Genomic DNA, 15,522 nt, shown 5'->3' on the forward strand with positions numbered 1-15,522 from the left:
CCACACATTGACATCTCACCTTTTTTGAATGGGAATAAATATTGGCTTGACTGGAAGAGATCCATCTGAAAACAAAGCTTCTCACCAGTGGCCCTATTGACAACATCATGATAAATGGAGAAGAGATTGAGATTGTTAACAATTTCAGCTTGCTTGTTTCCATGGTCAACACTTTTGGCATCAGCAGTCAGAAAATCAAAAGATGTGTTGCATTGGAAGAAACTTCTGTCAAGGACCTCTCTAGAGTGCTAAAGGACAATGATGTCAGTCTGGAGACTAGGACACACCTGATTTAGGCCGTAGTCTTTGCAATTACTTGCTGTGTATCAGAGAGCAGGACAATAACTAAAGATGACAGAAAGAAGAGTCTGTTCCTGTGAGCTGTGGTGCTTGAGAAGGGTGTTAGACTGCCAAGAGAACAAATGGGTTCATCCTGGAGAGGGTGATCCCAGGCTACTCCTTGGAGGCAAGGATTTTGAAGCTCCATCTCACATATTTGATCATGTTACCAGGAGGGACCAATCCTTGGAGAAGGACATCATGCGTGGAAGGGTGGAGGGACAACAGTGCAGCAGAGGCAGATCCTGAATGAGATGGATTAGTATTGTGATGAGGATGGGTGTGTCAGAGCCAGTGAGATCAGCTCTGGATAGGGCATCGTGTGCAGCTGTGGTGCAGAAGGCCACTCTGAGACGCAGGTTACTAACTGCATGAAACAACAACAACAAACAATCCTGGCTATATTATTGAAGAGGTATCACCTGTATCTATTTTTTCTGCTGTCTTACCTTTGTGAAAAATCAGGTGCTGGTACCCTCGTGCATGCATGGAATCCTTTTGATGCAGATATTGCCTGGATTATGGGTGAGAGCTGTTCTTAGGATGCCTTTAATTTCAATTTGTAGGCAAGTTGGGTCAGGTGGCTATGGTTTTTTTAATTTAGTTTTCTTTTTTAAAGTAATTTTTTTTGCAAGTAGATGTTGGTTTGGTCTTTCCAAAATGAGCTTGCATTTACATAACACTAAAGACACATTTACATGACAGTGGACAAATATTCGGTAGATCCGACATGATCTGTATTTTGCTTGTTGAGTCTCTTTGTCTCTTCTTGAACCTGTAATGGGTCTTAAGGACAGTAAATGATAAATCTTAGATTGTCAGTCTTTACAGGTGAAAACACCCTCATCTTCCCCCCAGCAAAAGTTGGTGCATTCAAACCACCAATATCTTGGTAAGTAGCCCGACATGGAATACACTGTGACTTCAGGGCATGGTAGTAGAATACTATACGTGTATCACTAGTCAGCTAAGAAATGAGTAATCTCCTCTCACCTGCACCCCCTGAGGAAGAGAGAGGCGGCTTAGGGGACTGTGTGTCTTCAGAGCAGCAGATGGGGGCAGGAATGCAGGGGGTTGCCATGGTTTCTTTATGGGGTTGATCTGGATAGTAGCTGCAAGGTTATGTTCATTTTGTGATAAGCCCTTCTGCTATAAGCTGTTCTTTGTGCATTTTTAGATTCATGTGCAACCTCAAAACAAGTGCATCTAAATGCAAGTGTTGGAAGGGCACACACTATTCCGCCCTCGCGCTAGAGTTCCGTGGCATCACCTGTACACCGCAGTATCCAGAATACAGGCTCAGCCTGCATCTTTCTCTCTAAGCCTGACACCCCACTGAGCTGGCAGCTCCTAATGCTTTTGGTCCAAACGGTAGATGCTTTCTTTCCTGCTCTTACAGCGGGCTCTGTGGGTGCAGGCCCAGTTTCCAGCCAGTCAGGACCACTTATCATCCTAATTCAGTTACTTATCCTATTAGGCTTCTCTCCCAGCTTTATGTAATTGACAAATCTTGTAAGCACATCTTCCATGCCTTAGATAATAAAAATATTAGAAGTGACAGCAGCCAGGACCGGGGCCTGTGCCACACTGTTTGGGAGTGCTCTTCTCAAGGACATGCTCGTTAATCAGCGCATCTGGGCATGGTTATGAACCATTATTGGATTTGCCTAAAACTGTCATCTCCCAATGAACAATTTAGTATTTTATGCTTATCTGAGATGTTTCCGGATATTACTAAAATTAAGGTACATGTGGTGTTAGCTTAAAAGTTGGTTTTTCTAGCCAGTATGTTAGCCCCCCCTGGCCTCCAGCTACCTTAACTGTAGGCTCATGGTCTTGGAAATCATCAGCAACAGAGATGGTGTGATAAGAAAGAGAGTGCTTCCCACACTGAACAGCAAGACTTGAGGGAGACTGGAGCAAGACCCTGGTGATGGTGGTGGAGAGACTGTGGCAAGGTGTGACCTGAGGCGGCTTCCGTTTGTGGTGGCCACAGTTAAAGGTTTTGAAGAGTTATAAGTCAGCACTTATAACAGCTCTGAGACAAATCTTGTTTGCTGATTGAGAATCAGAGGCTTCTTGAATTTGTGTTGCTGAACTGGAAATAGAACTTTTACTAATTGAAAAATTATGCTTTGCTGTTAATCTAGTTTCAGACTGCTGAACTAAACCTGGACTTGCATTGTGAGATATTCTTTGCCTCTCTCTCTCTCTCCCCAGACTGTTTCCCTAGTAAACTCTACTCTTGGTGCAACAACTGTGAATAAAGTCTGTGAGTCAACAGCGACTATAGAAGCCAGTGACTGGTGAAAATAGGGACAGGAGCATGGGGGCTGGCGTTTCTCATCTAGAAACTGTCTGTTTGCTGTTATGGATATTATTATTGATGGGCAAAGCTCTCCTTCATGAAGTGGGTAGAAGCCAGACGTGGCCATCCTCTCCTTTGACTGTACACTTGTGGAATTTACACCATTTCTTAAGAACGTTATTCGTGGAGAAAATGCCTGTAGCTCATCAGCTGACAGCTCCCTCCCTTCAGCTCCATTTCATAGTTTTCAGACCCCAGAAGCACACCTGGTAAGATTTGGAAGGAGAGTTCACTTGTCTGTGTTGCCTAGATTCATATAAATCCCTATTATTTGTACAGTTTGTTTGAGGCCTAACTCTCTCCCCTGGCAACTCCCTTAGTTCATTCATTGGGACAGTGGGTGGTCTCCTGTAAAATTTACAGCCTTCTGGCAGGTGGGTGGTGGAGGGTCCCTGTGAGCTGCTGGGTTCCCTGTTGCTCTTTAACTTTCCTGTGGGAATGATGCTCTCCTGGGGGAGCATATCCCAGCAGGCACACTTCAGGAAGCACCCACCTCTTTTAATTCTGTCCAGCTCACCTCTTAAGGTGGTTCTTTGTCCCCTCACACTGGCTTTGCAGTTCTCAGAACCATTTGAAAACAGCTGTCCTTGTTGGAGAGGCTAGAAATGGGGACAATGGGGTAGTCTTCTATCATCTAGTAACATCACATGTTGTGGCTTCTGTTTTGCTTGATAAATAGTGCTGGCAGTCTTTCGTTAGAGTGTTATTTTACAGAAACGTCACTGTTACTGCATGTTAGTGGGACACTGGTACACACGCCTCTTCCACTGTCTGGCCCTGCAGACTTTAACTGAAGGGCCTGAGTGTTTGAGACTAATCCACGGTGGATGTGTCCCGAGGTCCATTCCCCTGTGTTGCTGGGTGGTGCCCTGTATGTGGGCAGACACAGTTTGTCTGTTGTACATCTGTGCGGGGTTGTCTGGGCTCTTTCCAGATTGGGGCTGTTACACAAGTCTTGTTGAGGATATGTTTGTTCTCTCCAGGGAAAGATGACAGTGGGACGTGCTGAGCACGGAATCCTTTCCGTCTCATGGTCCCGTCCTCATCCATGGGCAGGCTCATGTGTGTCTTCGTGTATATGAAGGAGTCCAGCTGGCAGAGTGACTAAGTGCTTGGTCACTGACCAAAGGCTGGAGAGCCAAACCCACTTGTGCCTCTTGTGAGAGAAAACTTGGTGGACCCCTGCTAGCTAGTCCGTGGAAAGCCCACCATGCAACTTGGCCCTGTCCTGTGGGGTCAGGGAGCTGCCAGACAGTGGTCACCAGCTAGAGCTGTCCAGACAGTGGTCACCAGCTAGAGCAGCCATGGGCCAGTGCAGAGAACCCCTGGATTCACTCCAGCTGCCTTGGTCTTCCCGCCCTCTTCTCCCGTCTGATGCCTCAGCCCCGAGATGCCACCTCATCCTGCCTGCATCTTCGTTTTTTTTTTCCCTATACACACAACTTCATTTCTCTGGACATTAAAAGAATATTGGCTATCTAGCTTCCCAGTCATAAACTCTATATTAAATAAAGCATATTTTTGTACATTCTTCATACAAATAGATTGAATCCTTAGTATAAAAAAATCAGGTGTAGTAAAACTTGCTTATGAAGATTTTTTAAACCTCAGTGGCTGGCACATAAAACGAGGGGAAGTTATTCACACTGAAAATGTAAATGCCCAACCTCTTGAACAATAAATGTTATAGAGAGTCCTGGGCTACTTAGCAATATGTAAATAATGTTCCCCCTGATGTTAATAAAGTAGACCCATAAAGCGTGAGGGATAAAATGATTTTTTTTCTGTGCATCTTTCACTTTTTTCATTTTAATTGAGATTTTAATGAAAGTTTATAGAGAACTTGGATTTCCATTCATTCGTTGTTGCATATTTTCCTCCCTGCCCAGCCCCAGCCCCAGTCCACTTTGTTATGCAGCTCTTATTCTGGACTCTTGTCATGCCAATAACACCTAATTATATATTCCTCTGGAACAGTTCTTTCCCTCATCTGTTTCAATTCAGTGTATGTTATTTAACCCCTCTTTTCTTAGTTCCCACTTAACCCCCATGTCAGCCCTGTTTTATAACAGTAGCATTGTGCAGTATTTTTCCTTTTGTGACTGAGAGATTTCACTCAGCATAATGTCCTGGTTTTAAAGTGATAACAAGTTGCCTTCTCAGGGGTCACAGCACCTGCCTCCTTCACCTTCTGTCTCATAGACCAAGGTCCTTTACCTGATACCCTGATACTGTTGGGCTAAAGGAAAGTGCTTTCTCATGAACTTAATCTGCCCTTCACTGGCTTTGGGGTTGGGAGTCATTTAGTTCCCCTTTCCTCTCTGCACTGGAGACTAAAGACCTCCAATTCCCCAGTATTTTACATTTTCAGTCCATGTTGAACTCCGGGTAATACCTTCAATAGTAAACTGTAGCTTAATGCCATTTCTGGGTTTTCCTCTGAGAGTCCGTTTTCTCTGAGGATGGTCGAGTGTGCTGCGGTTGCTGTCATACGTCATAGAGACAACTCCAGCTCATAGATCACACAGATCACAGATCACACACACAGAGATCACAGCTTCACCGGTCACGTGGCGTCCTTACAGTGCGACTGTGCCCGTCTGCTGCCGCACTCACTGTGCCAGCCCAGCTCCTCCTCTGACCCTCCACCTTACCAAGCACGAAGATGTCCGCTTCAGAGACAGCCGCCCTGACCACATGGCCAAAGAGTGACCAGAGGTCTCACTACCCCTGCTTCTCAGTAGCGCCCTGACTGCACCTTACTCAGGACATTTATTCTCTCAGCCCGGGTTAGTCAATACTTTCCACAAACACCACAATTCAAAGGCATCTATTCTTAGATCGTCACTGTCCAGTTTCCACCTGCAGATGAAATAACAGAAAAGCACCATACTTGAGTCAGGCAGGTCTTTGCCCTGAAGCACTTTAAAGACATATACTTGGCAACATATTTGGCCAGTGCAACACCCTTTTTTTATTTCTTGACATGGATATTAATTGTGGACAGTGAAGGTTTTGACGTCAATCTTTTTCTCCATCTAGCATGATGTTTCCTATTGGTTGTCTTGTGAGGATTTTTGTTTTCTTGATGTTTAGATATAATCCACATTGAATACATGGGGTCCCTCTGTAGAGCATGAGGTCCTTCTGTAGAGCATGGGGTCTCCCTGTAGAGCATGGGGTCCTCTGTACACCATGGGGTCCCCTGTAGAGCATGGGGCCCCCCTATAGTACACAGGGTCCTCCTGTAGTTTATGGGGTCCCCCTGTAATACACAGGGTCCTCCTGTAGAGCATAGGGTCCCCCTGTAGTACATGGGTCCTCCTGTAGTACACGGGGTCTCCCTGTAGAACATGGGGTCCCCTGTACAGCATGGGGCCCCCCTGTAGTACACAAGGTCCTCCTGTAGTACATGGGGTCCTCCTGTAGTACATGGGTTCCCTGTAGAGCATGGGTTCCTCCTGTATTACACGGGGTCCCCCTGTAGAGCATGGGGTCCCCCTGTAGTGCACGGGTTCCTCCTGTAGTACACGGGGTCCTCCTGTAGTGCACGGGGTCCTCCTGTAGTGCACAAGGTCCTCCTGTAGTACACGGGGTTCTCCTGTAGTGCATGGGGTTCTCCTGTAGTGCACGGGGTCACAGTAGTTTGGAACTAACAACAGCGGCACATCTTGTTGACTTGTCACCGACTCTCTCGCTGTCACCACTCTGCTGTTTGCCCATGGTTTGCAGTTTCTGTGAAGAGTTGACCCCTTCTTCCCCCTGTGTTCTTCTCGCTGTGTTTCATTGGTCTCCTCCACTTCCCAGGGCTGTGGTCACAGCCTCATCTGAAACTGCGGGACAGCCCCTGTGGGCATTGTTTTCAGGGTTGGGTGGAGCCCTCCTGTGTGAGCCTTGAGTCTAACCTGCCCGTAGTCAGGAGCCTTCATGCTCCCACGGAGGGGCTCCAGGCCGCTGGCCAGCTTCCTTCAGCCTCCTTTCTCTGGTAGGAAGGACCAGATCCCTGGTCAAGCCTTTCCTCGCCCCAAAGAGGGCCTTCCTCCACCCACATCTCGCCGTGGGCTGCCTGGCTGCCTGGCCTGACTTCACACCTGCCCTTGCCTCACACTCCCCTCCTGATAGGTAGAGATGCTTATCCCACTTCTGAGCCTGCCTGGGTCTTTTCGATTTCCTCCTTATCGCTCTTACCTAAAATGATTATGTGTTTGAAGCAGAAGGAGGTCCCAGCGCCTGAACTCACAATGCTATTGTGCCTCGAAGGCATGATGTTTTCAATTTATTCTTTCCATCTGATACATATTTCTCCTCCAGTTATTACAGATGCTTGCAACCTTAATTGAAGTAAGTTTTTGTTTTTCCCACCATATTCTTCACCACCAACTTGGGCTCATAATTCAAAGTCATTTATCATAGAGATGGAATCTCCCAGCTTCCCATTGAACCTCCCACAGGGAATCTCCTTTCTGTCATAAACTAAGCCCCTCTCACAGCGGACCAGTCAGATCCCAACTCCTAGAGCCTGTGCTGGGCGGAGCACGACCACTAAGAGGGTTGCCTGGGCCTTCACACAGCCTCACCTTTGCCACAGGGCGGCTGTGGGGTTCAGTCCTCTGCTTGCTGCGCCCTCGGGACTCCTCTGTCCTGGCACAGACCCTGTTAACAGATTATAGAGGACAGTGACCCTGACCCTGTGACCCTGAGCTGCTCCTACACAGAGGACTCTGGCTCTCTGCCCTCCTCCAGGGTCGGTGTCCAGCGGCATCTAGATTCACATGCAGAGACTCTGTTCTCATATGTGCCTGTTGCACACATGCAGCCACCGGTATATGCACACAGACACGGGGTGCCCACACACGCACACACACACACATGCATGTGCACACCCACGCGCACACGAGCACCAGGCCCATGCATGCACATCCATACTACATGCACCCCACATATGCAAATAGACATGGGACATGTACAGTCACGTATACACACTCACACGCACATGCACACACATGCATAGTATATGCAGCCCATACGTGAACATCGACAGGGCACACACAGTCTCGTATATACACTCACATACACACATACACACGCCAGGCACATGCACTCACGTCCATACTACGTGTACCCCATACATGCACATAGCCACGGGCATGCACACACACAGTCACATATACACACTCACACACACATATACACACACCAGGCACGTGCACGTACACCCGTACCACGTGCATCCCATATAGGCACACACTTCCACACACTAGAACACCCTCATCATGTACACAAGCACACACTCGTGCGTACACGCTCACACGCACTCACGTCCTCACAGGATTACCTGCTGGCACACACACGCCATCAGTTTTCTGACTATCACTGCTGTGAACAGTGGCTGGGCCGGAAGGGACACTGCTGAGGGATTTGGGGGGTGTGGGCAGCAGAAGGAGCAGGGCCTGTGGCTGCTGTGTGGTGGGAGGTGGGTCAGGGCCACACACTGCAGGCTGGCTACGTGGTTACTAGGCATTGTTGATCGTCCCTCATTCAAAGTGAGACTTCTCCTAAGTCTTCTAGAACTGGGCGCTTGGCTGTCTAGTGTCTCTGCCTCCTCCCCGCGTGTCCTTTGAGTTCCTGAGATGTGTTAGGAAGTACTGTTGCTCTCTCAGACACACCACAGTGTATACTGGGGGCACTTTCCCTTCTCATAAAAGGCTTTCTAGAGCTTTACGTGATGAAAGAGAGTCACTGTAAATCCTCAGTTTAATAGAGGTCACGCATTTCATGAGCCAAATGAACAAAGTCGTCAGCTTCCGCAGTCACACTGCCTCATAGATCAAAGTCAAGTGCAGACGTGTTATTATTCCTCTCAGCATGTTCCTCATGAATCCTTGGCATCTGTGCTCTGAAAGGTCAGGAGTTCCAATCCACCAGCCCCCACAAGGAGTAAGGCACCGGAGCCTGCTCCTACAAAGACTTCTGCCCAGAAGCCCATGGAACAGCTGCTCCATCCTGTGGGGACCACAGGGGCTTCATTTAGTCTCATGACCCTGGTGGCCACAGAGGTGAACCACTGTCCTCCCCACATGCCCTTGCTAAGGAGTTTGTCCTTACATTGTTAGAGCTGGTAAATTTCTCTTCTTCTCTTAAAAATCCAAATATATTCTCTTAAAAACTTAATGAGATATACAAGGTTAATTAGCTATATGATAATTACCTCCTTACTGAAGAATAAAAAGCAGCAAAAAATCAGAAACAGTAGGAAATTGAATCTCCAGTATAGACAATCTATAGTAAAAGCAAGATATACAGAGGGAATTGGCTAAAATCTCACCAAAAATCAAATGGGCAGAGTTTGCTGTCTTTTCACATTATAATTATTTGCCTGTTGCACATACGGTCTCTGTGAGTCGCAAGCTACTCAACGACACATAACAATAACAACTAAGCTCATGAATTAAATTAATATATGTTGTTTTGTTGTTGTTGTGTGCCATTGAGTCGATGTGACTCATAGAGACCGTGTTAGGCATAATACCTCTGAACCCTGCTTTATCCTGAGCCAATCTCCCTGTCCCTGACACACCTGCCCGCATCACGCCATGTGCCAATCCGTATCATCTGGGGTCTTCCTCTCCTGCACTGTCCCTCCGCCCTCCTGAGCTAGATGTTCCTCTCCAGTGACGGGGCCCTCCTGGCAACATGCACAGAGTATGTGAGACGGAGCTTCAAAATCCTTGCCTCCAAGTGGAGTTTTGTGTGTATGCTGTCATGTCATCTGCATGAAGTGACAGTTTAACTATCTCTTTCCTGATCTGGATACCTTTCTTTTATTTCCTTCTCTTACCATATTGCCCTAGCAGGCATTTCCAGAACAATACTGAATAGAAGTGTTGACAGTGGGCATCCTTCTCTTGTCTCTGTTTGCAAGGAGAATGCTTTTACTCTTCCCCGTTGAGAATGATATTGGCTCTTGGTTTTGCATGTATACGTTTCACTATTTTGAGGAAATTCCCTTGTATTCCTATTTTGCTTAGTGTTTTGACCAGGAAGTGGTGTTGAATTTTGTCAAAGGCTTTTTCTGCATCAATTTCTAGGATCATGTGGTTCTCATCATTTGTTTGTTCATGTGCTGAATTATGTTGATTGTTTTTCTTGTGTTTAACCACCACCCTTGCATACCTGTTATGGATTACACTTGGCTATAATGAATTACTTTTTTATACACTGTTGGATTCTATTGGCCAGGATTTTTTTCAGGATTGTTGTATCTATTTTCATGAGAAATGTTGTTATGTCGTTTTCTTTTTTGGTAACAGTGAAGAGATTGAGATTGTTAACAGCTTTCATTTGGCTAGCTTCACAATCAACACTGTTGGTACCAGCAGCCAGGAAATGAAAAGATGAATTGCATTGAGAAAGTCTGCTGCTGGGTACATCACCAGAGTATTGAAGAACAGTAGTATCAGTCTGGAGATTAAGATGCACCTGATCGAGGCCATGGACTTTGAAATCAGTTGCTATGCATCAGAAAGCTGGACAATGACTAGGGATGATAGAAGAATTGATGCCTTTGAGCTGTGGTGTTGGAGAAGGGTATTCAATATGCCATATTAGAAGAACAAACAAGTTCATCCTGGAGAGGATTAAACCAGACTGCTCCTTGGAGTCAAGGATTCTGAAGCTTCATCTAATATACTTCTGACATGGTGCAAGGAAGGACCAGGCCTTGGAGAAGGACATCATGCTTGGGAGGGAGGAGAGACAAAACAAGGGAGTAAGAGTCTCGATGAGATAGATTGACTCAGTAACTGGGATAATGGGAGTAGGTGTGTTAGAGAAGATAAGGTTGCCTCAGAATAGAGCAGGGTTCAGAGCTGTTTTACATAGGGTCACTATGAGTTGCAAGCAACTCAACGGCATATAGCAACAACAACATCTTCACCTGTTGATGCTTGATTCATAGAGTAATTCTAGAAGTGTCCCTTCTTTTTTGGTATTTTAAAATAATTTAAGTAGAATTGGTGATAGAGCTTCTCTGATGTTTTGTAGAATTCTGCAGTGAAGCCATCTGGTCCAGGATTTTTTTGTGGGGAAGCCTTTAGGATCTATTCAATTTCTTCTGTTGTGATGAGTCTGTTCAAATATTCTGTATCTGTCCAAGTCAGTCTGGGTAGGGCAGGAGTTTCAAGGAATTTGTCCATTTCCTTTAGGTTTGCATATTTATCAGAGTATAGTTTTTCATAGTATTCCAATATCATCAATTTAATTTCTTCTGTTTCTGTTGTGATGTCACCTGTATTATCTGTGTCTTTTCTTTTGTTAAATTTGCCAATGTTTTATCAATCTTATTGACTGTTTTGAAAAACCAGCTCCTGATCTTATTGATGGTTTCAATTGTTTTTTTCTGATTTCTATCTCAGTGATTTCAGCTCTTGTCCTTACAAGGATCTGTGTCTGGAAGGAGGCATCTCTATAGCCTGCGCTCGGCTTCTGTGTTCTTTTCCTGGTTTTGCTCAGTCCAAATGTGGCAGATGGAACGGTGTCATCTGTGGTGTTTATTGCAGGACAGTCGAGCTCTCGAATGGACTTACTTGGTGGGGAAGCTTTCTGTTACTGTTTCAGTAACTTGGCTTGTTACAGAACTGCTAAGTGTTTCCTCCTTTCGTGTCAACTTGAGAGAGTAGATGTCCTGGGAACTTGTCCCATGTGTTACACTGAATTTATTTACTGGAACACAGTTCTGCTAGGATCTTTTTGCTCTTGGCTCAAGCAGTTATATATAATATTTCTGTTTCCATTTTATATTTTCATTATGTACACTTTGGCTTCTTTATTCAGCCTATCAAGTGTTTTGTAAATTTTGTTGACTTTCTTCTTTCTGCTCCAATCTGCATTATTTTTTTCCCTTCTAGCTTCAAGTATGTTTTTGTGCTTTTTAAAATTTTTTTTTTTCAGTTTGACAACGGTAAAGAGAGCCTCTCTTCCTTTTATAGTTTAGGCATTTATTGTTCTAAGTTTTCCTCTCAACACATATGATCTGTGGAGGCCTGGTCAGCAGACACACAGCTTAGCATCCCTCTGGCACCCACATCCCCTGGACTCTGGGAGCAGCCCTGTCCCAGTTCCCTGCAGCTTTGAGATTTCTGTTTTGTTTGGACTCTGCTTCCACAGGCAGCGCAGGGAGCTGTCCAGCACGGTCCAATGTCCAGTCTCTGGAAACTGTCATTTCACGTGCTTTCTAATCACGTGTGAGTGGAGAGCTGTTATAGCTTATTTCCGGCAACAGAAATAAGTCGTGTGAATACAGCACAACAGACGATGTCTCTGCTGATTTGCAAAATTATTTTCATCATAGTCATTTTTATAGAATGAACTGTTTTGTTCTCAGGTTGTAAATGTCTTGCTTTAAAAGAGATGCATATATTTTAATCTACTGTATATCAGATAATTTATTGAATTTTTTTCTCATTTTTTCTCAGTAACTAAAGTCAGATACACACAAATACATGTCAGCGTTCAGCACTAAGCTGCCATATTTTCTGTGATGTCTGTCTGTGTAGCATGGGAATTTTAAATATTACAGCAAATTAAGAATGCTTTTATTCTGTATTAAAGCATCTTGATGGTGCCATGTTTGCAGATCTGAGTGTCCAGCAGGCTGTACCAGCCAAGGCTGTGGCAACCTGCCGTCCCTCAGTTACAGCCCTGGGAACCTGCTGGCAGGGCTGTCCTGTCCTTCCAAACCTCAGGATGGGAAATGACCCGGGTTGGTTGTGTGCTCTGTGGAAGTGTCATTTTCCTAATCTCACTGTTTCCCACTCAGTTACTGCATTGACCTGAGAGAAGTTCCACTTGTTTAGGAGTTCACTCCATGCGTCTGGAGGTGTGTCTGTGAGGTGACATTCACTGTACCTCCGCCAAGCTTCAGTGAGCACCCACCTCACCTCCCTGCTCCCGCCGTCCTCTGAGGACAGGAGCTGAGGGCACGGCCTGTCCGCATCCTGAGGACTAGTCTTTAACTCTGGACTTTTGAAAAGCCAGATATATTTTTCTTTAGTTTTACTTGTAATTTACTTGAAGGTGAACTTTGCATAAAGAAAGTAGAATGAACAGGTCACTACTACATCATTTTACTGGTGATTTCAGCTGAAGAATTCATAGTGAATTGATCAACCCTCAGCCAATTAGACTTTGACAGGTACTAATAAGATTTAATTGAGGAATTATGAAGACATTTGCTCATGAGAAAATAAATGCATAATTACTCCATAAAGAGGTGAAAGTACCAGTGTTACCCAGCTGGAAGGATATTAGTTGGAGTCCAGCAGTGTCTGTAAGGACATCTCATAACAGACCTGTGAAATACAGCACTGCCAGGCCCGTCACAGCGCCGGGCTGCCGTCCTCCAGTGCACACACTGGACTTACATCCACTTTCCCTTTGTGTCTTTGCCCTCCAGGTGCGGGTGGCTGGTCCCCCTCAGACAGTGACCACTACCAGTGGCTCCAGGTGGACTTTGGCAGTCGGAAGCAGATGAGCGCCATTGCCACCCAGGGAAGGTACAGCAGCTCCGACTGGGTGACACAGTACCGGCTTCTCTACAGTGACACTGGCAGGAACTGGAAGCCTTATCATCAGGACGGGAACATCTGGGTGAGTGGGCTCAGTGCGAAGGCCGGGCCACCATCGGGCGTGCAGTGCTGTGGAGAACCACGGCTAACGTGTGACCTTCATGTGGGGTGCATACGTTGTCAGTATGCCTTCAAGGCCATTGAGAAGTAATAGATTTGTGGATCAGTTCCGTCAGTGGAAGGAGAGGCAAGAAGGGAGACAGCGATGAATCAGGGTATTGATAGACTCCCGTTAGGAAGGGCTGCCTTGGTGACAGAGATTTTTCAGTGCTGTTGTGTGGTATCAGTCTTGGCCAGACATCTGCTCATTTGTGACTTGCATTACAGGCACAGCCAGACTGATGAAATAAGAATCAGGTGGAAGACAAGAATGGCTTCATATCTCTTAACTTGGAGTAAAATAATATAGTTATTGGCGTGGGGGCGGGAGGGGGAGGAGACTTCCAGTATTTCAAGAATTGTTTTAAACCCTAACTAAAAATGCATATTTACCTTAAAATTTTATTGTGGGATAAAAATAATAAGCTTTTTACACATTTCACAGTAAAACTATGCCAGTCATATTTGGAAGTTGCATGTAGTCACTCAGTTAATTGCAACTGGAATACCTAATAGCAGTGGGATCTACCGTAATTATTTTAAAAAGCAGGCAGAACAAAAATGCAATAAAGCAATCAATAGTAAGAGGAGTGAGCGGGGTCCTTTATAGTACAGGGCAGGGTGAGGATTTTCACTGGGGTGGAGTTTGTTATTGGGTGAGTTTAAGAAGCCCTAGGGGATTTAGAGAAGTGGTCAGAGTTTGGAGGTGCTAGAGTGTGGGTGTGCTCATTTCCAGAGCGGTGTTGAGTGATGGTGACTGCCGGGCACTGAGGGCAGGCCTGCTCTTAGTGTGTGCGTCCCTTCTAGAAATCATGCCCAAAAAGCGTCAAGGGTGAGGCTAACACATGATCCTAGTGGGGGTGTGAGTCAGGAGAGCAAGTGGTGGGGACTCCTGCGTATGAAGAGTCTCCGTCTCAGTGAACTGGAAAGACCCAGTCCTCAGTGCCAGTTATGCCCCCACGAGGGCTGCAGACGCGCCACTCTGGGCCCTAGCCTGGAGATGTTCTCTGGTGGGTCTTGAGTGGACATGAGGATTTTATTCATTGGCTTCAATGTCCAGGAAAGACTGAGAGTCACGTGTCAAGAGTACTTTAGTAATGGCGGCTTGAATAGAGGAGGAGCACTGGGAGAGAGGGAGAGGGGGAGAAAGAGGGGGGAGAGCAAGGGAGGGAGAGAGGGAAGCAGGGAGGGAGGGAAGAAGACAGTGTGTGAGAGAGAGCGTGTGAGAGAGAGCCAGAGAGAGCGAGAGAGCGCACACGAGAGCAAGCACACAGATGAAACAGAGAGAAAGGGAAATAGAGAAAGTGGTCCTACTAACCAAACAGCTCACCCAGAAAACTGATAATAAGCAGGTGAGTCTCAGAGGCCAGCCTGCCCAGGAACCCTCTCCTTGTTTCCTGCCTCTCTGACTATGACCAGAGAGTACACTGACTGTAGGTAAAATTACTGAAGAGCTTGCCAGTGAGACTCCCAGCTCTATTGGACGTCTTCATGGCACCATCAGAAGGTTAGCACTCTTCCTGTGTGCTGGGCAGGAAGTAGGTTGAGAGCTGCTCATTGTTGCTGTTTATTTGTGGGTGCGTATCAGTCAGGAATAACTCCTCCTGACTCCATGGAGACGTAGGTCAGTGGGTGAGGGAGGGCAGATTGTCCAAGGTACCGTCATCCCTGCAGACCTTAAGTGACTTGCGTTACTGAACATAAGGGCTTCTTTTTGTAGTCAATTGCCAATAAGACAGATGGATTGCAGTATCCATAGCATTTTATTGAAGATATGGGAGGGCAGAGAGAACCTTCTAAAAAACTGCCTCCCCTCCTGCAAGTGGTCATTAGAATTTTTAGATTTGGGTTAGATGTTAATCTACTTACCATATCTTTTCTTAGCTAAAGTTACAGGACTTAATGCATTTTTTTAAAAAAATACCCAGTTTACATATGTTGTTGTTGTTGTTATGTGCCATCGAGTCGCCTGCGACTCATAGCGACCCTATATACAACAGCCCTAAACTCCACTCTGTCCTGTGCCAATCGCACTGTCTCTGACACTCCCATCCCAATTATCCCAATCACTGAATCAATCCACCTTCCTCT

The 15,522-nt window shown here is 45.9% G+C and overlaps 1 protein-coding gene across 1 annotated transcript in view; it reads left to right on the forward strand.

Moving 5' to 3' along the window:
• The window catches only part of CNTNAP2 (contactin associated protein-like 2), a 1,206,610-nt gene that overhangs the window by 72,576 nt on the left and 1,118,512 nt on the right, over window positions 1-15,522 (forward strand). The window contains exon 3 of the mRNA XM_006887275.1: window positions 13,161-13,354. Within this exon, the coding sequence (XP_006887337.1) occupies window positions 13,161-13,354 (194 nt within the window). The remainder of the gene's footprint in view (window positions 1-13,160; window positions 13,355-15,522) is intronic.

The sequence above is a fragment of the Elephantulus edwardii genome, unplaced genomic scaffold (assembly GCF_000299155.1).
Source record: "Elephantulus edwardii isolate Elephantulus edwardi_28Jun2011 unplaced genomic scaffold, EleEdw1.0 scaffold00055, whole genome shotgun sequence".
In the NCBI taxonomy this organism is placed as follows: Eukaryota; Metazoa; Chordata; class Mammalia; order Macroscelidea; family Macroscelididae; genus Elephantulus; species Elephantulus edwardii.